Source organism: Salvelinus alpinus, chromosome 18, assembly GCF_045679555.1.
Source record: "Salvelinus alpinus chromosome 18, SLU_Salpinus.1, whole genome shotgun sequence".
Taxonomy (NCBI): Eukaryota; Metazoa; Chordata; class Actinopteri; order Salmoniformes; family Salmonidae; genus Salvelinus; species Salvelinus alpinus.
In genome coordinates this window covers 26,639,236-26,662,785 of record NC_092103.1, presented here as the reverse complement: position 1 = coordinate 26,662,785, position 23,550 = coordinate 26,639,236, and the positions used below count along the sequence as shown (strand labels likewise).

General features: G+C 42.0%; 1 protein-coding gene across 5 annotated transcripts in view; it reads right to left on the bottom strand.

Annotated features, from left to right (window-relative positions):
• The window catches only part of mast4 (microtubule associated serine/threonine kinase family member 4), a 181,909-nt gene that overhangs the window by 43,270 nt on the left and 115,089 nt on the right, over positions 1 to 23,550 (bottom strand). For all 5 annotated transcript variants that reach the window (XM_071350830.1, XM_071350831.1, XM_071350832.1 and 2 more), the window contains one exon: positions 2,928 to 3,016. In XM_071350830.1, the coding sequence (XP_071206931.1) occupies positions 2,928 to 3,016 (89 nt within the window). The remainder of the gene's footprint in view (positions 1 to 2,927; positions 3,017 to 23,550) is intronic.

Below are 23,550 nucleotides of genomic sequence, written 5' to 3'. Positions count from 1 at the left end.
TCGCAATTGTAAATGAGAACTTGTTCTCAACTTGCCTACCAGGTTAAATAAAGGTGAAATAAAAATAAATAAAATGGCGTCGGGAGCCACTGCTTGCACGCACGTTATCACTTCACTATGTCTCCCTGTCATGGCTTTTGCGCCATCAGTACAGATACCAACACATCTTGACCACCATGGATGTCACAAAGCTGTCCAGTACTTTAAAAAATATCCTGTCCTCTTGTCCTGGTTTCCAGTGGTTTGCAGAAGAGGATGTATTCTTTAATTGACCCCCTATAAACGTAACATGTGCCAGGCCCGCCACGTCTGTTGACTCATCCAGCTGTAACGCATATAATTCACTGGCTTGTATGCAAAGCAGTAATTGTTTCAAAACATCTCCTGCCATGTCACTGATGCATCGTGAAACAGTGTGAAGAAGACATTGTCTGTATAGTTTTATTGGCCTTTGGACCCAGCATTGTCCCAGCCATATCCGCGGCAGCAGGAAGAATTAAGTCCTCCAAAATAGTATGGGGCTTGCCTGTCCTAGCCACTCGGTAGCTCACCATATAAGACGCTGCTAGACCCTTTTTATTAATGGTATCTGTTGCTTTTATACACGTCTTACTACTTTGAAAGCCTTAATTCTCCCTAAAAAACCTCCCGTGGCTTATTTTTCAAATTCGCATGTTTTGATTCTAAATGTACTAGTGAAGGTCTCATCGAGTTGTGAGATAGTACTTTTGCACATATAACACACCGTGGCTGAGGAAAGGCACTACTCCAAATAAAAGTGAACCCCAAATCAATGTAGTTCATCATATTTGGCTGCATCAGATTCACAACTGTCAGTGTCCATGCCAGCTGGGCTAACAACAAATGTAGAATTACTGATGCTAGCATTGGATGTGCTCGTGGCAGCAGAACAACTTGCGTCGTCGACAGGTGCAGGTGTAGTACTGCTGGTAGTAGCAGTACTACCAATAGAGCTGGTATGTGTCTTACTTTTTTTTAACCAATTATACATTTTCGAGCAAACGGAATGAGCAGCAGCTACACATTTGGCTACTTACGGACCGTTAGTGGAATTCCTTCTGAGAGAGTAACAGTTAATGTGATTGGATGTTAATTATTTGACTAGGCTACCTGTATTTGACATTGTGTTGTTATTTTGCTGAACATTTTAAACATTTAAATAAACATTTTGGCAGTGAAACGAGGCTCCTCAGGCGAGAAAAAAACCTCACCCAAATGTATAGCCCCGTTGGAAAATATAAATGGACTGTTTGAAAAAAATATTTTTTTTTTATAATGTGGATCACATTTTTATTTGGCGTACCCCAATGGCATTGCGCGTGTACCCCAGTTAGGGAATAACTGGACTATGGAATAGCCTTCCCTTGGAGATCAAGCAAAGAAAAAGAAAAAATCTTCTCTAAGTAAGAGAAACCACTACACTGCCCCGTGTGCCCCTACTGCTTGTCAGGTGTATTTATTTGAAGGATCAGTATGATGTGCAATTAATAGATTGTTTTAATGTGAAATGAATATGGTTGATTTTTAAGGTTAGGGAGAAGTGCAGTAAACAGTGCTACTTTTTAGGATGTTAATATAAATTAATGTATTTATGGTTGTTTGTAATTTCGTCTTGCCTTTTAATCATTATGTTTTATTGTTTTTACCATCGAGGACCACTTTGGAAACCAGCATTTTAATTAATACTTTCAAGTGATATCCTCTGGGTCCACATTTTGTTGTATATGTCTGTTACCCAAAATAGGTCAAGTCCATTCTTCGATATGAATCGTATTTAGTCCAATTTTAATAGCAATGTAGACACAGGATAATACTGATGAATCTTATGTGTTTAGAGAAAAGACGCTGGGATTGCTTTGATAAACAGCAGCAGTCGTAATAGAGTATACCGAGCAGATTTAAATCTAAATTTAATGCCATTTAGAAATCATATGTGAAAAACAATCACTAATGATCCAACATTCTTAATAGGAAAAAAAGCTATTTTCATGAAGAAGAACAGTGAACAAAATGTAAAATTACAGTGGGTAATGTTGACACACTCTCCAGCTTGGCTATCAACGAAATGCCAAAACAACTGCGACAGGCTGCAACAATGTACAGTAACTAACACCTACTGTACTCCTAACATGAGAACTGGAAACAATGCTCTTACCGAATGTACATGCACCTGCAATACGTCTGTGCCAGCCAGTAAAGTTCTCCCAAAGTTCAACATTGTTATTACCGTCACTATTTCTTACATAGTTCATTTTAAGGACCGAGTTCTCTAGCAAGGTTAGAAAGTCTGACTGCGCAAATGGAGGGCCATTATCAGTGATTGGCCTGTCAGGAAATAAAACGCCCAAGCTGGAATAAATGAAGTCCACCCTCCCCTCTTTGCGCTCCTGTGCATTTCCTTCCTGAGGCCCGCCACTTCAGGATCCATTACAATCACAATCACAGCTGGCTCCAATGTCCTCGCTCCGATAGCACAGCACACTCACCCTTTTAAACCATGGCATCAGAGACTGGCCTTTAGAAAGGCAGTAGCACTAAACGTTGACAATGAAAAAGTATTTTTGCCGTTGAAGACAGGTTGCTAACATTTGAGACACTTGTGTGTTGTTGTGGCAAAGGTTCACAGAGAGAGACCGAGGATGATCTTGTGGGTGGCTAATGAACCACAAAGAGACTGCACTTCAGACACATGGTTTTTCCAGACTTCTTCATTTACCCACAGACAATGGCCTTCATTCAGGGATAGAACACTCTGGCCAAACAAAGCCACTTAGCATGCGAGCAAGCACAACAACATTAATTATGTCTGTCACTCATTGGGGCACTTCACACACATCAAAACAGATGCCTGTACAAAGATAATGGGCACACGCGCACACACACACACACACACACACACACCTTACCTGTATGTGATGAGAGGGGGGAGTGAGGTCGCGCAAGCACTGAAGACTGCCCACTTCCTATCAGGCTTTTTCTGTTGCTCGTCCTGCAGCTATGAAAACAGACAGTAAGAGGTTAGACAGCTAAACAGGGAGAGCGAGACAAAGCCAGCCAGTCACTCACAGTGCTTTATTATCTAAGTAAACATGCCAGATGTAATCATAGCTACTTAACATGCACTACACATTCCACTGCACATAGTTCACTTACATCCACAAAAATGACTTCCAGTGCAAAGACATGGAAACTCTTTTCAACCTTTTTCCCACATTCTTGCATTCATATAGGTTTGCACTTGGAGTACGATGAAGTTGCCCTAGATGCCATTCTTCCCCAGGGGAAGGCTAGTACTGGAGCAGAATAAGGTGACCCTACACCTGTAGGGAACGTCTACCTGGAGCTTTGCAATTCCACATTATACGATTCTAGAGGCCCAGATCTATTCTATAGGCCAAAGTGACCCACCAGATCTATTCTATATGCCAATGTGACCCACCAGATCTATTCTATAGGCCAATCCGCCACGGAAGGTACCACCAGATCTTCTATATCATCCACCAGATTTCTCCTATATGCCAATGTGACCCACCAGATCTTTCCTATAGGCCAATCCTGCCACAGCCAGCAGGATCCATTAAACATCATATAAATCCCCCAGCACTCAACGACCAGGCCGTCTCAGCAACATGAGTACTGTAACTGATTAATGATAATAGTCCTCATTAGCACCTCTGATTAGCCAGAGGATGGGCCTTTTCTGTGGATTATTAAACACAGCACTCAAGACCTGATTCTACACCCGGAGGAAGCTAAAAATACTGCACTGGTGGTAGAGAGCAAATTCAGTTAACAGGGACTCATGTAGAAAGAAAGGTAAGTGCTGATTCTATTTGCATATTCAGTGAAGACAAAAAAGTGTAATAGGTCTAGTTAACAATAGTTTTAAAAGATGGATTGTTCTGCTTACTCAATGAAAAAAGGCAGCAGTGGGTGTTGTCAATGAAAACAACTATTGTAGCCACTCCCTGAATCATTAGACAAATCAAACTGGACTTTGACTAATATGCACATTGCTCACCAAATAAACATTGAACAGCAAAAATCGTTGCCTGGCTACCCAAACTCCTTGCTCCGGCCAAACGCTACGCCACGGACAATGTTAGTTTCTTCTCCTCAATGAGTCTGGATCTGAGTAACACCCCAACAATTTTCGAGAATGGAAATCCATTCTAGACTGTCTGATTAGTCCCAGAAACCGACAGGTTAGGCCAGAGCCAGAATACGTGTCGGTAAAGCAGCATTTCGAAAATTCGTCATTGGCTTGGATACTCTGATTGGTTAGAGATGATCCAATCGCACAAGACTTTTGTACAACACCCCTCATTTTAACATCACCACAAAAAACTACAATGATGGCTGTCTCAGACTGAAGTATGTAGCCAATGATAGAGCAGCAGAAAAATTCAGTTTGAGTCGGCAGGCGACAAAAATCGCTCTTCAATAGCATGACAGTAAATATATGCCTACAAACATTTCATAAACAACTGTTAGTAATTTTCTTTGGCCTGGCATACCGTCCTCTGCAACGTTTCCACAATCTGTACCACTTATGGTTGCCAGAATCCTGCATCCCATTCACTCTAGGTATTCAAACTATGCTCTCCTCAGTTCCAACAATGTTCATATTCTCCATTAAAACACATGGAAGCTTCCAACTCCTTAGTCCAGGTGTAACAGTGGTACTAATAAAACATTTTACTTCTATAGCAGTTTGGAAAACATTAAAATCCCTTCAGAGACATCAATAAGAGAAGTGAAAAATATATATATTATTAAATCATATCCATAAAAAGTGTCCCTTAAAGAGCATCTTGCTTGGGTGACAGCCTCAGGAGGAAATGAAGGACAGACCGGTGCCGGGTACAGTAGCTATCTAATGTCACGCTAAGTGCTGACAAAGCAGATCCTCTTATTTAGCCGGGCTTAGGTAGCAAAGACGTAACACTAGCCTCAATCCATTCTGACAAAGCACTTTAGCCTACTGCTACCGAGCGGAAGAATTGGGATGCCTATTGTGTATTTTGTAAATCGCAACATCTGATGACTTTGATATTACTCACATTAGTAATTAATTCATGTTTTTATTGTGACTCATAAGGGTGGGATATTTTGAATCACAACAGGGGAGTTCAGTCATTTACACAGGAAAAGGTTTGAAGGAACAATTGCTCCATCACTCAATCTCAGTGGAAAATGGACTTGGGAATGTACAATGTTTCAATCTTCAGAGAACATGAATTGAACATATACTGAAGGAAAAAAAACGGCAACAACTACAAAGATTTTACTGAGTTACAGTTCAAAAGGAAATCAGTCAATTAAAATGAATTCATTAGGTCCTAATCTATAGATTTCACATGACTGTGCAGCGCCACAGCCACAGGTGGCAGCCACAGGTGGGCCTGGGAGGGCATAGGCCCACTCACTAACAGGGATGTAAACAAATTTGTGCACAAAATTTGAGAAACTTTATGTGCCTATGGAAAATGTTTGGGAAATTTTATTTCAGCTCATGAAAAATGGAACACTTTACATGTTGAGTTTATATATTTGTTCAGTATATATTTCACTACAGACTTCAATACCCACATCACACTGCAATATATAGACTATGTGCCTTTCCCAAAGGGCACAGTCTGAAAATACCTCATTCTTAAAAACATTCACTGCAAGGTCGGACCTCAATGAGACTGTCTGTGATTGTGTAACCTCCTGCTCAGCAGAGAGCCATGTCGATTCACATCACATTAAGCTGACATTGAGGCACATTTCATACATTGTACTGTAGCCATGACTAGATCTTGTCCCTTGCAGTGTTTCAGGATAGGAGCTGAGGCTTTGCTAGAAAGTATGACGCAGTGTGTCACATCATGGCTAGAGGACTATGTAGTTTCATAGAGGCAGAGATAGAGTTGTAGAAGCAGGCTGTGTGTGTGTTTCACAGGTGTAGATGCGCACATGCACACAAACTGGCATTCTGTCAGGTCCCTGGCGAGGCAGCTGCTACAGGTGACATTGCAGAGCCCTTGGTGCTCTGATCTTAATGCTCTCTCAGTGAGGAGGCACTTTCATGTGAAAAGACTGCATTAGGTGTGCATCAGGCATTCACATTGTTCACTTCTCCTCTGAACACTAGAAAATGTTAATGCTCAAGCATTCTCAACATATAATGGAGTTCCAAATCGGCCCTTAGCACCTAAAACTTTACATACAGTTGAAGTCGGAAGTTTACATACACCTAAGCCAAATACATTTAAACTCAGAGCTTCACAATTCCTGACATTTAATCCTAGTAGAAATTCCGTCTTAGGTCATTTAGGATCACCACTTTATTTGAAGAATGTGAAATGTCAGAATAATAGTAGAGAGAATGATTTATTTCAGCTTTTATTTATTTCATCACATTCCCAGTGGGTCAGAAGTTTACATACACTCAATTACTATTTCATAGCATTGCCTTTAAATTGTTTAACTTGGGTCAAACGTTTTGGGTAGCCTTCCACAAGCTTCCCACAATAAGTTGGTGAATTTTGGCCATTCCGCCTGACTGAGCTGGTGTAACTGAGTCAGGTTTGTAGGCCTCCTTGCCCGCAAACGCTTTTTCAGTTCTGCCCACAAATGTTCTACAGGATTGAGGTCAGGGCTTTGTGATGGCCACTCCAATACCTTGACTTTGTTGTCCTTAAGCCATTTTGCCACAACTTTGGAAGTTTGCTTGGGGTCATTGCCCATTTGGAAGACTCATTTGCGACCAAGCTTTAACTTCCTGACTGATGTCTTGAGATGTTGCTTCAATATATCCACATAATTTTCCATCCTCATGATGCCATCTATTTTGTGAAGTGCACCTGTCCCTCCTGCAGCAAAGCACCCCACAACATGATGCTGCCACCCTCGTCCTTCACGGTTGGGATGGTGTTCTTCGGCATGCAAGCCTCCCCTTTTTCCTCCAAACATAACGATTATCATTATGGCCAAACAGCTCTATTTTTGTTTCATCAGACCAAAGGACATTTCTCCAAAATGTATGATCTTTGTCACCACGTGCAATTGAAAACCGTAGTCTGGCTTTTTATGGCGGTTTTGGAGCAGTGGCTTCTTCCTTGCTGAGCGGCCTATCAGGTTATGTCGATATAGGACTCTTACTGTGGGATAGAGATACTTTTGAACCCATTTCCTCCAGCATCTTCACAAGGTCCTTTGCTGTTGTTCTGGGATTGATCTGGAACTTTTCGCACCAAAGTACGTTCATCTCTAGGAGACCGAACCAGTCTCCTTCCTGATTGGTATGACGGGTGCATGATCCCATTGTGTTTATACATGCGTACTATTGTTTGCACAGATGAACGTGGTACCTTCAGCCGTTTGGAAATTGCTCCCAAGGATGGAACAGACTTGTAAAGGTCTATAATATTTTTTATGAGGTTTTGGCTGATTTCTTTTGATTTTCCCATGATGTCAAACGAAGAGGCACTGAGTTTGAAGGTAGGCCTTGAAATACATACATAGGTACACCTCCAATTGACTCAAATGATGTCAATTAGCCTATCAGAAGCTTCTAAACCCATGACATCCTTTACTGGAAGCTGTTAAAATGCACAGTCAACTTAGTGTTTGTAAACTTCTGACCCACTGGAATTGTGACACAGTGAATTATAAGTGAAATAATCTGTCTGTAAACAATTGTCTGAAAAATTACTTGTGTCATGCACAAAGTAGATGTCCTAACCGACTTGCCAAAACTATAGTTTGTTAAAACTTCTTATGGCTGCAGGGGCAGTATTGAGTAGCTTGGAAGAAAGGTGCACAGAGGTGCCCAGAGTAAACGTCCTGATCCTCAGTCATAGTTGCTAATATATGCATATTATTAGTAGTATTGGATAGAAAACACTCTGAAGTTTCTAAAACTGTTTGAAATATGTCTGTGAGTATAACAGAACTCATATGGCAGGCAAAAACTTGAGAAAAAATCCAAACAGGAAGTGGAAATTCTGAGGCTGGTCGATTTTCAACCAAGATCCTATTGAAATCACAGCGAGATATGGATGAGTTTGCACTTCCTACGGCTTCCACTAGATGTCAACAGTCTGTAGAACCTTGTCTGATGCCTCTACTGTGAAGGGAGTAGAGAGGGGAATTAGTCAGGTCTGCCATGACCTGACCATTCTTTGACCATGCGCATTCACATGAGAGGGAGCTCTGTTCCATCGCACTTCTGAAGTCAATGTAATTCTCCGGTTGGAACGTTGTTAAAAACATTCTAAAGATTGATTAAATACATCGTTTGACATGTTTCTACTGACTGTTACGGAACTTTTGGACATTTCGTCAGCTTTTAGTGAACGCGCTTCCTGACGTTGGATTTGTTTACCAAACACGCTACAAAAATAGCTATTTGGACATTACCGAACAAAACAAACATTTCTTGTGGAAGTGGGAGTCCTGGGAGTGCATTCCGACGAAGATCAGCAAAGGTAAGTGAAGATTTATAATGCTTTTTATGAGTTTTGTTGACTGCCCATTTTGGCGGGTAACTGTATGGCTTGCTTTTGTGGCTGAACGCTGTTTTCAGATTATTGAATATTGTGTTTTGCTGTAAAGCTTTTTGAAATCTGACACAGCGGTTGCAATAAGAACAAGTGTATCTTTAATTCTATGTAAAACATGTATCTTTCATCAAAGTTTATGATGAGTATCTGTTATTTGACGTGGCTCTCTGCAATTTCTCCGGATATTTTGGAGGCATTTCTGAACATGGCGCCAATGTAAACTGAGGTTTTTGGATATAAATATGAACTTAATCGAACAAGACATATATGTATTGTGTAACATGAAGTCCTACGAGTGTCATCTGATGAAGATCAAAGGTTAGTGATTAATTTGATCTCTATTTGTGCTTTTTGTGACTCCTCTCTTTGGCTGAAAAAATGGCTGAATTTTTCTCTGAGTTGGTGGTGACCTAACATAATCGTTTGTGGTGCTTTCGCTGAAAAGCCTATTTGAAATCGGACACTTTGGTGGGATTAACAACAAGATTACCTTTAAAATGGTATAAAATACATGTATGTTTGAGGATTTTAATTATGAGATTTCTGTTGTTTGAATTTGGCACCCTGCACTTTCACTGGCTGTTGTCATATCATCCCGTTAACGGGATTGCAGCCATAAGAAGTTAACAAGAAATTTGTGGGGTGGTTGAAAAACAAGTTTTAATGACTTCAACCTAAGTGTATGTAAACTTCCGACTTCAACTGTAGATCTGAAAAGCTTGGTAGAAGCAATATCTCCATCTTACCCTCCAATATAGACTAGGTGCAATTATACACATATTGAATAATCCAATCCAACAATTTGAGATCTATGGCAAGTGGCTAGTAGTAGATTTGGAATGCAGTCTATGAATATGTCTCTGTCAGAGACGGGATGAAGCCTTAGTGCTGCTAGACGACAGTGCAATAAGCACACAGTGTAATGACTAATCTAACTCGGAACAGATTCTATTCAGCCACAAATCTCAGAGAAATTGAAGGAAAAGGACAAAAGCTCAGAATCATGGTTGTCATGGCTCCAAAGTTTTATAAGAACAAACGTAGGAACTGGAAAACCTTGTTATTTTCAAAGAACACTCAGACTACAGTAGATTACTAGTATTTAGTATTTTATTAGGATTGCCATTAGCTGTTGCCAAGGCAGCCGCTACTCTTCCTGGGGTCCAAACAGGAACAAAGCAACACATTACAATATACCCATTTACAATATCAAATGTACAATATTACAATGTGTGAGTGTGTGTGTCTCTTCACAGTCCGTGTTCCAACGTGAGGTGTTGTTTTTTAAAATAGATTTTCCTACTAGCTTGAAGTTACCCGATGTGGAAGAGAGTTTCATGTAGTCATTTAGTACATTTCCCAGCCTCTGTTTTGGACTTAGGGACTGTGAAGAGACCTCTGGTGGCATGTCTTGAAGTTTAAATAATGATTAGTTACTAATAATAAATCAAATAAACTTTCTATGTTATGTGTTTTTTATTGACATCTCAAAACACTGTTACAAAGGCACTAACTACACTGCACAAAAAAATAAAGGGAACACTTAAAAAACTCAATGTAACTCCAAGTCAATCACACTTCTGTGAAATCAAACTGTCCACTTAGGAAGCAACACTGATTGACAATAAATTTCACATGCTGTTGTGCAAATGGAATAGACAACAGGTGGAAATTATAGGCAATTAGCAAGACACCCCCAATAAAGGAGTGGTTCTGCAGGTGGTGACCACAGACCACTTCTCAGTTCCTATGCTTCCTGGCTGATGTTTTGGTCACTTTTGAATGCTGGCGGTGCTTTCACTCTAGTGGTAGCATGAGACGGAGTCTACAACCCACACAAGTGGCTCAGGTAGTGTAGCTCATCCAGGATGGCACATCAATGCGAGCTGTGGCAAGAAGGTTTGCTATGTCTGTCAGCGTAGTGTCCAGAGCATGGAGGCGCTACCAGGAGACAGGCCAGTACATCAGGAGACGTGGAGGAGGCCGTAAGAGGGCAACAACCCAGCAGCAGGACCACTACCTCCGCCTTTGTGCAAGGAGGAGCACTGCCAGAGCCCTGCAAAATGACCTCCAGCAGACCACAAATGTGCATGTGACTGCTCAAACGGTCAGAAACAGACTCCATGAGGGTGGTATGAGGGCCCGACGTCCACAGGTGGGGGTTGTGCTTACAGCCCAACACCGTGCAGGACGTTTGGCATTTGCCAGAGAACACCAAGATTGGCAAATTCGCCACTGGCGCCCTGTGCTCTTCACAGATGAAAGCAGGTTCACACTGAGCACGTGACAGACGTGACAGAGTCTGGAGACGCCATGGATAACGTTCTGCTGCCTGCAACATCCTCCAGCATGACCGGTTTGGTGGTGGGTCAGTCATGGTGTGCGGTGGCATTTTTTGGGGGGCCGCACAGCCCTCCATGGGCTCGCCAGAGGTAGCCTGACTGCCATTAGGTACCGAGATGAGAGCATCAGACACCTTGTGAGACCATATGCTGGTGCGGTTGGCCCTGGGTTCCTCCTAATGCAAGACAATGCTAGACCTCATGTGGCTGGAGTGTGTCAGCAGTTCCTGCAAGAGGAAGGTATTGATGCTATGGACTGGCCCGCCCGTTCCCCAGACCTGAATCCAATTGAGCACACCTGGGACATCATGTCTCGCTCCATCCACCAACGCCACGTTGCACCACAGACTGTCCAGGAGTTGGCAAATGCTTTAGTCCAGGTCTGGGAGGAGATCCCTCAGGGGACCATCCGCCACCTCATCAGGAGCATGCCCAGGCGTTGTATTGAGGTCATACAGGCACGTGGAGGCCACACACACTACTGAGCCTCATTTTGACTTGTTTTAAGGACATTACATCAAAGTTGGATCAGCCTGTAGTGTGGTTTTCCACTTTAATTTTGAGTGTGACTCCAAATCCAGACCTCCATGGGTTGATAAATTTGATTTCCATTGATAATTTTTGTGTGATTTTGTTGTCAGCACATTCAACTATGTAAAGAAAAAAGTATTTAATAAGAATATTTCATTCATTCAGATCTAGGATGTGTTATTTTAGTGTTCCCTTTATTTTTTTGAGCAGTGTATATAATGTGAGTTGGCCAACTCCAACTTGTCTAAATACAGTATGTGAATATTCTATAGGCTATGGGAGACCGAGGCGGGAAGAACTGGTTCACCGGCAACCCCCAATCCCCCTCAGACTTGGCCGACACACCTACCCACAGGCCGTGCGGAAAGGGGAAAGGGGGAGACCCGGTCAGGCATAACCCAGGCGACATGGGGAGATGCGGGAAACCGAGCTTGGGCGAGAGCCGAAGCCCCATCCTGGCCCAGAATCCCGCACCAAGAGAAAGACAGGGGGCATGAGCCCCCTACAACTACCTAGTGCAGAGCAGAATTTTGTTTTTGAGCACAGCCCCGCACCGGCAGCTGGCAACCCGTTAACTATCTTTCCACAGGTTCACCTACGGAAACCAATCTAAGGACCTCACTGAACCATCCAATCGGTAGTAGCGAAAGGTGGTGTGTATAAAGGGCAGGGACTTAACACGTGTTTATAACCCACACTTAATGGGAATTCCTCGCTCATGGGAAAAGAAAAAAAAAATCGCAATCCCCAAACCCTATCACAAGTAGGCTTTAGCGGGTTACCCATGCCTCTCGGCGAAGGGTAGACACGCCAATCGCCTCAGTGTGGCGCGCGTGCAGCCCCAGGCATCACAGACCTGTTATTGCTCAATCTCGTGTGGCTGAACGCTACTTGTCCCCCAAAGAAGTTGGACGCCGACCGCTCTGGCCGCATAACTAGTTTAAAGTTTATTAGTTGTCATGTCCGTTATTGGAATTAACAAAACAAAAGAGAGTGGTCATGCACCACCACCCACAGAATCGAGAAAGAGCTGTCAAATCTTTTCATGTCCGGGCGAGGTTTCCTGAGTCAAATTAAGCCGTAGGCTCCACTCCTGCTGGTGCCCTTCTGTCAATTCCTGTAAGTTTCAGCATTGCAACAATACTCCCCCCTGGAACCCAGAATCTGGTTTCTGGCGGGTCAATCTGGCGGGTCATGGGAATAAAGCCGCCGGATCGCTAGCTGGCATCGCTTATGGTCAGAACTACAACGGTATCTGATAGTCTTTAAACCGCCGACTTTCATTCTTGATTAATGAAAACATTCTTGCACCAGTCCAAGAATTTCACGTCAAGCGGCACAATATGTATGCCCCCGGCAGTCCCTCTTAACCACTGGCCCAGTTCAGAAGAAAACAATAACAAAATAGAACCAGAGTCTTTCTCCATTATTCCTAGCTGCGGTATTCAGGCCACGGTCTGCTTTGAATACTTTAAGACCCCAAGGGACACCCAGTTAAGCGTATCGCAGCTGAGAAAGGCCGTAGCTCAACTCGCGGCAGACCGTCAGCTTATACCCGAGATCCAACAGCTTTTTAACTGGAGCAACTTTAAGATGCACTATTGGATATGGAATTACCGCAGCTGCTGGCATCAAATTTGCCCACCAATGGATCCTCATTAAAGGATTTCAAGCGTACCCATTGCAATTACAGGGCCTCTAAAGAGTCCTGTATTGTTATTTTTCATCACTACCTCCCTGAGTCAGGAGTGGGTAATTTGTGTGCCTTCTGCCCTCCTTGGATGTGGTAGCTGTTTCTCAGGCTTCCTCTCTGGAATCGAACCCTGATTCCCCATTTATGAATATTATCATCTCCCAACTCTTTGCAAATGTAGGGATCATCGTCTCTCCTTACAAGCGAAAGGGGGATACCATTTCTTGCACAGTCCGAACAGTGTGATATAGTCATGGCGGACCGAGGACGTCTTCTAATGAACAAGCCAATTCATCTATTAGGGTTTATCATGACAATAAGGAAAAAGGGGCCGTCTTGTACAGATGTCTTCAAATGTGGAATGAATAGGAATTATGAAAAAAGTGCTTCCTCACAAACTATGATTTGAGCTTGTCAAACAGTTGCCATTAAGTCAGCATCGTTATGAGATGATAGACATTATAAGGGGGTCATACATTCTTATGACAAGTCCTACAACGCATTATAACCACATAATACCACAATATACTTGTTCAGACTTCCGTGGAAGAGCATTAGGTAGATACATTAACTATGGAGGGGTTTAAGATGAATATACAGTATGATGCCACACACAGTACATTCGGAAAGTATTCAGACCCCTTTTTACACATTTTGTTACGTTATAGCCTTATTCAAAAATTGCTGTAAAAAAAATGTCCCTCAAACTACACAAAATATCTCAATGACAAAGCAAAAACTGGTTTCAAAATAAAAAATGAAATATCAATAAATGTAATCAATTTTAGAATAAGGCTGTACATTACACAATTTGGAAAAAGTTAAGTGGTCTGAATACTTTCCAAGTGCACTGTATATCTAGTTGGTGTTACCCCTATCTAAAACTCAAAGGTATTCTCTCCACTTGTGTAAGCAATGGAAACTCCTGGTCCGTCAGGAGGTAAATCATGTTTGCTCTGGGGGCACCTACCTGTCTGCCAAACAACTACAAACTGCTTCAGATAACAGATGTTCAAGTTGGTGGACAGGGACATTGTGAAACGTCAATCAGGGGAGCTGAAACATTCATCATGATAGCCAGCTGAATAATATCCACTATCCAGGTGGTGAGTCAAAGAGGATAAGGTTTAACCCAGGCTATTTATGCCCCGTCAGTGCAGGATTAGACCAGGATAGTGCCACACTTCTGCCCAGTGGACACACTGAGTCGCACTCACTTCCTCACTCAACGGCCCTTCTCTAGACAGACAGGTACACGCACACACAAAGGTAGCCTAGTGGTTAGAGTGTTGGGCCAGTAACCGAAAGGTTGCTGGATCGAATCCCCGAGCTGACAAGGTAAAAATCTGTCTTCTGCACCTGAGCAAGGCAGTTAACCCACTGTTCCCCGGGCGCCGAAGACGTGGATGTCGCTTAAGGCAGCCCCACGCACCGCTCTGATTCAGAGGGGTTGGGTTAAATGCGAAAGACGCATTTCAGTTGAATGCATTCAGTTGTACAACTGACTAGGTATCCCCCTTCCCCTTCCTTTCCAAACAGACAGGTCTAATGTCCAGGGTCAGTCCACACAAGAATAGTAATACAAACTTAGTACTGTCATTACATTAAGTATTGTCATTACACTTCTGCTCAAATCTACTCCCTCACCATGTCCCCATTCTCATAGAGACATGTTACACCCAAAAAGCCATCACAAAAGGCCGTTTAACTGGAGAAGCAGAGCGAAATCACTTCCCCGTTGCCTTATACTTACAGGGCCAGGCAACAACAACATTAGTTAGTTTATTGTTCTGTGTAAACTGCCACCACAGTACAGGTTAGGCTGTATGAGAGATATTGTGCCACTCTCGGTATACAAACGGACGTTGACAGAAAAACCCTTCTCTAAAAAAAAAACACATTTTAGCATGACATCATTCATCAGTGATATTTATCCTGTGGTACAGTATACAACTCATGACAGATTAAGAGGGGGGAGGAAAAAGAAAGTGAAACGTGATTGTCTAATGATGCTTTATACTGGGAATAAAGGAGCCCAGGGCAAAGACGATACAGAGAAAGTAGGCCAGTCCTGCTTGTATGCTGTGCCTAGCAAGGTTTGCCAGTCTCAGTGATATGCAAAACCTCTCCGCCTCATTCCCAGCCATTATTGTGCACCATGTGAAATCAGCACTTAGCTAGCTAGCCATCAGTCTCTCTGGCAATGGAATAGAGCGTTTTTATCAAACAAACCACCATCTGTTGTGTAAAAAAGGTAAATGGATTCAAGCCAGGTTTATGTTCTTGCCCGTTGTGCGGTTGTCTGTGCCCAATAATGTTTGTACCATGTTTTGTACCGCAACCATGTTGTTGTCATGTGTTGCTGCGTTGCTATGTTGTCGTCTTAGGTCTCCCTTTATGTAGTGTTGTCTCTTGTCGTGATGTGTTCTGTCCTATATATGTATTTTATTTGTTTTAGTTTTAATCCCAGCCCCCGTCCCCACAGGAGGCCTTTTGCCTTTTGGTAGGCCGTCATTGTAAATAAGAATTTGCTCTTAACTGACTTGCCTAGTTAAATAAAGGTTCAATACAATAAAAAATGAAGGTGCTCCTACAACATATTCGGTCTTGTTTGATCGAGGCAACAAAGGAAACCCTGTTGAGAGACAAATTGTGTGGAAATATAAAATCTCTGCTGTTCGTGCATTCTATTACATTAATTTCCTGGTGAATGAAACATTACAAGACTTTTCATGTTGTAAATCAAGTAAAAAGTGTCTTAGATTATGGCTAGTTTACTAGCTTCTAGTTCAGCAAGGCATTAAAATAGCCAATAATTTACAACACTGCTTTCCAATCTGAGCAAATAAAAAGTATTTCTTATCTTGACCCATGACAGCAACAAGAAGTCATGATTCCTTGTTTTTTACGTCTTTGAGCTTTTCTTTCTTGTCAAGAGATGCCAATATACAACATACAGGCACACAGAAAGAACAAGAAAGAAACATACAGAAAAAGAGGGGGGGGGGTAGAGATTATGTGCTCTTCCTCCCCAGCTAAAGTATCTGTCACTAATGCACTATGGGTCATATTTTGGTCATTGGGGATTACTGCTTTCACAGAAATTATTCTGTTGAAATTGTTAAAACGTAATACCTAACAAATATTCCGATATTGCATGTCCTTTTAGCCTGAAAGATTCTACTTGAAAAATGGTCATCATATTGTTGTATTAGAAAGAATGGATAATGTCACAACACAAATACCAAACATCGGGCACTTCTTCAGATGGCTGAATGGTTCAAGTGGCATCACAGATAGAAATATAACAAAAAGGAGACAATATTTTTTCGGAATAACATGTGGAGTTAGAGAACAATGTCATCTCTATCTGCATTACAAAATTGTGGATAAACCCATAGAGTTCATCCCAGTTCAGGACATGACCAGAGCTCTGTTCTGTGCCCTCACATGCAGTGGTGTAAAGTACTTAAGTATAAAAACTTGAAAGTACTACTTAAGTCGTTTGAGGGTATCTGTACTTTACTATTTACATTTTTGACAACTTTTACTTCACTACAATCCTAAAGAAAACGATGTACTTTTTACTCCATAAATTTTCCCTGACACCCAAAAGTACCCATTACATTTTGAATGCTTATCAGGACAGGAAAATTGTCTAATTCACAGTTATCAAGACAACATCCCTGGTAATCCCTACTGCCTCTGATCTGGCAGACTCACTAAACACATGCTTCGTTTGTAAATGATGTCAGAGTGTTGGAGCATGCCCCTGGCTATCAGTAAATAATACAAATAAAAAAGATTATGCCGCCGTCTGGTTTGCTTTATATAAGGAATAAAAAAGTATTTATACTTAATTACATTTACTTCAGTTTTTTTACAACCTTTATTTAACTAGGCCTGTCAGTTAAGAACAAATTCTCATTTACAATGACGGCCTACCCCGGCCAAACCCAGACAATGCTATGCCAATTGTGCGCCGCCCTATGGGTCTCCAAATCACGGCCGGATGTGATTCAGCCTGGATTCGAGCCAGGGACTGAGGTGACACCTCTTGCACTGAGATGTAGTGCCTTAGACCGCTGTGCCACTTGGGAGACCAAAATACTTACTGTAAATATATTTAAAACCAAATATCTGACAAATGGCATGAGAAATATAGCATACATAGGAAATATGAATCTTAAAATATATATTTTGACTCACGTAGTATTTTACTGGGCGACTTTCACTTTTACTTGAGTCATTCTCTATTAAGGTATCTTTACTCTGGACTCAAGTAAGAAAATTGGGTACTTTTTCCACCACTGCTCACATGGGACAACAGCCCTCCCATCTGTTCTCCACATAATCAAATCAGTTATCACTGATATATACATGCTTATTCACTCAAAGCACTAACCAGCAAACCATCTATTTCGGTGAACTTTGACCCTGCCCATTTAGGCTACAATCAACTACAGCCTCTTAATTTGTTTCAGTTACTCCCAATCATCAATGTTTTTATACAGAAAAAGACCCCTGGTGATTTTCAAATGAAAGGACTAGATTACACAGCATAGTACAGCATGTCCTGAAAATACAGAGCAGCGAGGACATCCATTTCATATTAAGCTGTTCTTTAATTTAAAATAGGTCATGCCGTGGATTATAAATATTATGAGTTTCAGAGGGACTGGACCAAATGCACTAGTTTACACAAAGATCTGGGGAAGAGCGCTATATAACTTACAATCCTCTGGACGATGCAGTGCTACAGTGATATACTGTCACAGTACTATGAAAGGTAATTGTATGAAACTTAAACTCCAACGACAATCTTAAAGACACACCTACAGTATTCATGGGAAGAGTCTGAAAAAACAATTATATTGTGGCTTATGTTCTAATGAGGTACCAGATATGAGGTACCAGATAGAGACAGATTCATAGGAATCTGTGATAATCTCAAATAATATTCCTAAAAGTCGACACTCCCTCCCTTATTCCAATTTAAGGAAACATGGTAATCATACTGTGTTGGTAAACATCCTTTATAGAGTGCATGGCCCACAAGATACTGCCTTGATAGGAATCAAACATTCCCCCAGCGTTACAAGGCTCAATCACACATAATAGGGAAGTAGCAACACCCAACTTACGGTGCTGCGTTAACGTCATCCCATAACATCTCAGATGACCCCAACAAGGCAACAACACATTCGCTACTAGTCATTCCCTGGTCTGTCCAATTCAAAAGGTAGAAGAACAGGCTTGGATTTCTACCAAACTCTGAATTCTTCAAAACACTCTGGCTGCAGGGTCCCAAGTAGCCTACATATGACAGAAGAACCAAACCTACACTCACTGAACAAAACATACTGATTGTCATCATGGTTACCTTTTGGATCGTCTGAGCATGGCCCCGCTGAGAAAGTGTGGCATGGTAAAGTTGGAGAGCACCATCCACAGACTGGAGTCCGACATTGTGCCAAAGTCATGCCAGCCTCCTCCAGGAAGCGGGACGTGGGATCTCAGAAGACCCGGCGAAGAGAAGCGCCGGGTGTCAGTGACATGGCGGTGCGGGGCGAAACGTCCTCTACAACAGTCCCAGCGACAAGCACCCCTACTCGAACAGACACCCTCCTCCTCCAAGGCTGCAAACTTACTCTGCTGTACGGGCACATCTTCAGCCAGCTGCGGCATACACACACACTGGCAGAGCAGACACTGCAGCGTCCTTTAACTGCTGTCTCAAAACCAAAAAGGTACTCCAGGGATTGCCAACACTTTAACACCAGGTGGTTATATGCCTCAACGACAGGGACACCTTATAACAGCATACTTTTGCTTTTCCTGTCTGTGTATATCTGTATCCCATACACTCACTCAACCTGCTCCCTCTCTACCAGTTCAACATGCTCCATATCATGTAACAGGCGGCATCTACCATTCCGCGTCCCAGGCATGGGGAGGGGTTAGTGCGGCGCTGCATCATCAGCAGACATTGCGGTGCATTCACAGCTTTCACAATCTGGCTCCCCTCCAAAATGTCCCATGGGCTGGCCGGTCATAAGCACACAGTCTTGACAGTTGGCTGCTGAATTTGGCTGAGATCAGCCTGCATGTGTGTGTTAAAAGGGGGGCTGGGCAGGCAGCTGGGTAAGAGGAGAGGCATACAGCCACATGATCAACAGCAGATAGCATGGCGTCAACAGTGATCTTAGTCAGGTTCCTGTTACACAGTGTGTCCTCCACCTGAGGAGCCTGGTGAGATACCTCTCCCTGAGGGGAAACACTGACACTCATTGACACCTAGTCAGGGAAAAAGGATGGGAACCAATAACGGGACACGGGCATTGATTACTCACTGACGCAGTACTCCAAAACAGTGGCCAAAGTACAACCATAGAGTCTTTCCTGGAACCACGTTACCTAACCAGGAAGAAATCCTGGCCCTATCTAGCTGTAGATAGTCTTGTGTTTGCATTGCACGGAGACTTGCTATGTTTCTATCGTACAATCATATGACCTGGCCAAGAAAAAGTCACATGGTCTGTAAAAACAAGGTCACATGGTCTGTAAAAACCCAGAGTCCCTTGATGATAACAAGGTCACATGGTCTGTAAACTCTGGGTCCCTTGATGATAAGGTCACATGGTCTGTAAAAACTCAGGCTCACTTGATGATAACAAGGTCGGATGGTCTGTAAAAACTCAGGCTCACTTGATGATAACAATCTGTCTGTACATCGTTTTACATGGTCTGTAAAAACCCAGGGTCCCTTTATGATAAGGTCACATGGTCTGTAAAAACCCAGGGTCCCTTTATGATAAGGTCACATGGTCTGTAAAAACCCAGGGTTCCTCGTCAGGACCTGTGATACAACACGTTCCTAAATTGTGAAGCAATGATGCTAACGTCAGGTAGCAATGCAGGACTCTCAGCCCCGCTCAAAGCTCTGTGTCCCAGTAGAGCCATGTGACAGGCACATCCCTACTCTAATTATGGCTTTGCTCCGCTTCTGGGCTCCAGATAAGTGAGGGTGATTTCAAAGGCACAAAGACTTTTACCGGTACACTAGTTGTTATTAGATGGAGCTGTGCAGACTAGTCCGAAGATAAATTTGAAGTCAAACATCATTGGAAGCGCATTCATTGCGCAAGGATTTCTATTGGTTAATACATTATGTTTCTGCAGCCCGTCATGGACTTCGACAGATATGCTGACTGGTGTCTGATGGTAGCATTCGTAACTGCTGGTTATACAATCTAATATACACAATTGAATTGTCATTTTATAAACACAATTCTAAATGTATAGGAATGCTGCTAAATTCTGCTTGGTGTTGACCTGAAACTAGTGTCAATTACAAAATCTTCAACTCAAAATCTGCAATCCATGTTAAATTATACACTTGAATATAGTTCCGAGCAGTAATGAACAGGGTCACAAGATGACAGAAAGTACGGGATCAGTTGGATAACAAAGAAAGCACTATCATGTAGGATCTTCCTTTATGTGCAATCAGTGAAAGCATTACCATGTTTATTAAAGACTGATTTAAAGAGTCTAAATACAACATCTGAAATGAATCTGACATATGGTCATGAGGAGAAGATGTTGCAGATGATTTTGAACATCAGCGTTACATATGCGAAGAACGGGTTGTTAATATATTCAGATATTCATTCAGTGTGGTTAATATTAGGGATGTCTACGAGAGCAAGTTAATAGGCCCCTGTGGAGTGGATTTACAGTGGTTTAAATGTACACATAAAATATTTTTTATTTGTCAATAACTTAGCCATCTTTTGACCAATCCCTTAGCTTTTCTCAAACGATGTTAAAGACATGTACCATGTGACTACATTTTTGTGTATTTTACCCCCTTTTCTCCCCAATCTCGATCTTGTCTCATTGCTGCAACTCCCCAACGGGTTTTGGAGGTGAAGGTCGAGTCACGCATCCTCTGAAACATGACCTGCCAAACCGCACTTCTTAACACCCGCCCGCTTAACCCGGAAGCCAGCCGAACCAATGTGTCGGAGGAAACACCGTTCACCTTACGACCAAGGTCAGCCTGAAGGCACCCGGCCCGCCACAAGGAGTCGCTAGAGCGTGATGAGCCAAGTAAAGCCCCCCCCAACCAAACCCTCCCCTAACGACACTGGGCCAATTGTGCGACGCCCTATGGGACTCCCAATTATGGCTGGTTGTGATACAGCCCGGGATCTTACCCGGGTCTGTAGTGACGCCTCTTGCACTGCAATGCAGTGCCGTAGACCACTACGCCACTCGGGAGGCCAGAGAATAAGAATTTGAAGCATATTTTATCATATGTGCTCCTACTGGTATAGTGTGGCATCTTTGAAAGCATCAACGTTCTTTTCCGAACTCTTCATGGACTATTGTGATGAGTCCAAAGACATTATTTTTTTTTATAAATCTGACTTTTAGTCCATGAGAATACGTTTTTTTATGATTATTATAAGCATTAGCGTTACAGAGTCAAAAAGGTGAATTGTTAATAGTTTCCCCCCCAAAAATTGACGGTAATGTCTTTGCTGACCCTAAAAGAAATTCAAGTTGACAGGACTTTGTGGAGTGGATTTACACAGATTTAAGTGGACAAATAAAATAGGTTTTTCAAAGAATTTCCACATTTCCAAGGAGGAAAATATATCCTGACAGACCTTATGGGTCCTTGAGGCAAATGTGTTCAGCATTAGGAAAGACAACTACATACAAAGTTTCATGTCTCTTTAAGTGAGACCGCTTATAACAGCACCACCTATAGGCCAATCTGTGCCATTCTTTTTTAAATTACTCATGACCTGACGTGCTAATTCTCTTGCCCTTGATTTACAGTAATGGGCTGCAAATATTTTAGGGGAAATTATACATTCTGTGCAGCACAGCAATTAGCCGAGTAGACTAATCTCTCCTAATTCATTAATCCTGATTAAAGTTCACTATGTTCTCTGGAATCACTGTGAAACATTATTGTCCTGATGGCTAAAATTACACATAGGGGATGACTGACACCAGACACTTGACTTCAAAGGATTTGTACTTAAAATGGATTAGCTGATGGATACCCAGCCTGCCTTTGCTGGTTAGCCTAGCGAGTCTTCATATAATTTGCTCATTGACTGGTTAGCATTAGCAAGCTAATGTAGCAACTGATTTGTCTTTTGTTACTTAACGGGTAATCTCTCGTGGACAGAGCAAGTATCTGACCAAATAGGCAAGATTTTATTTCTGAGTTAAGCGACGTCATGTCTACTTAACAGGTAAGCATGACCACTAGTAGAAAAAAATCGAAACAAGACCATACTGTAAAATAAATGTACATAGTGACAATGTCCTGCTGACAGGGTAAACAAACTTGAGAACACTAACTAGCAGTACCAGCTAGCACTAAACTAGCTCTGACAAGCATGCTAATGTCTGAGGTGTTCGCCATACTTGTCAGTGAAGACCTTCCCATTGCTTACTCACAATGTGACACTAAAAACAGTAAACAGGAGACAACACAGGGCATACTTATGATACCCATTCAAGTAAAGGTCAATTACAAGGTCAAATTTCAAATAAACAAACATGCCAACATTTTTGATAGGAAAAGTAAAATGCAGATAGAATAAAACAGTATCAATGATGTGATGATTTTGGAGATCCTCACTTTCCTATTTATTCTCAATTAAGAGGTTTTCTAGTTTCAACTAGGAACATTACAACAATAATACTGTATTGCACAAATGCTGCAATCTTTGTGAAATTGATTCACTTGAACTTTAGGCTTCTGCTCCTCTCAACAGAAATCTAATTGTAGTTAGCAGCACAAGGTGGTCAGAGGATGTGAAGGGGCGTTGTGCTACTCATTAATGAACACTTGGCTGTCAAGGACTTTGTCTTTCATACCGTCTGTATATTGACAATTGAAAGTATGTCTGGCGTAAACACACGCACTGCCAATGGCTTATAGGAAGTATAGCATATTCTATAAAGAATATTCATGACAAACACCATAAAAATAGTATAAATGACGACATTCCACTCCAAACATCACCAACAGTAACCACAAACGCATTTACACTACAACAGTGACATGAGCATGAAACTGACGCATACATGTGCCTTGTCATCGCAGTCTGATGCATATATTTATCCAAAATAAGAATCATTTCCTAAATTTAGCATGGATACTCTTGAACTTCACTAATTAAAATCTGGGGCCTCATTTATAAAAGTTACGTAAATTTCACAGTAAATATCTATGTGGATCATTGCTAAAAATACGTAGTAATAAAAATATTGATTAATAAACTTGGCGTACACCATATATACCCATGTTTCCCATTATAAATCAGACCTGTACTAAAACTGTGCGCGAGTGAAATAGCATTATCACTCCACCTGAAAA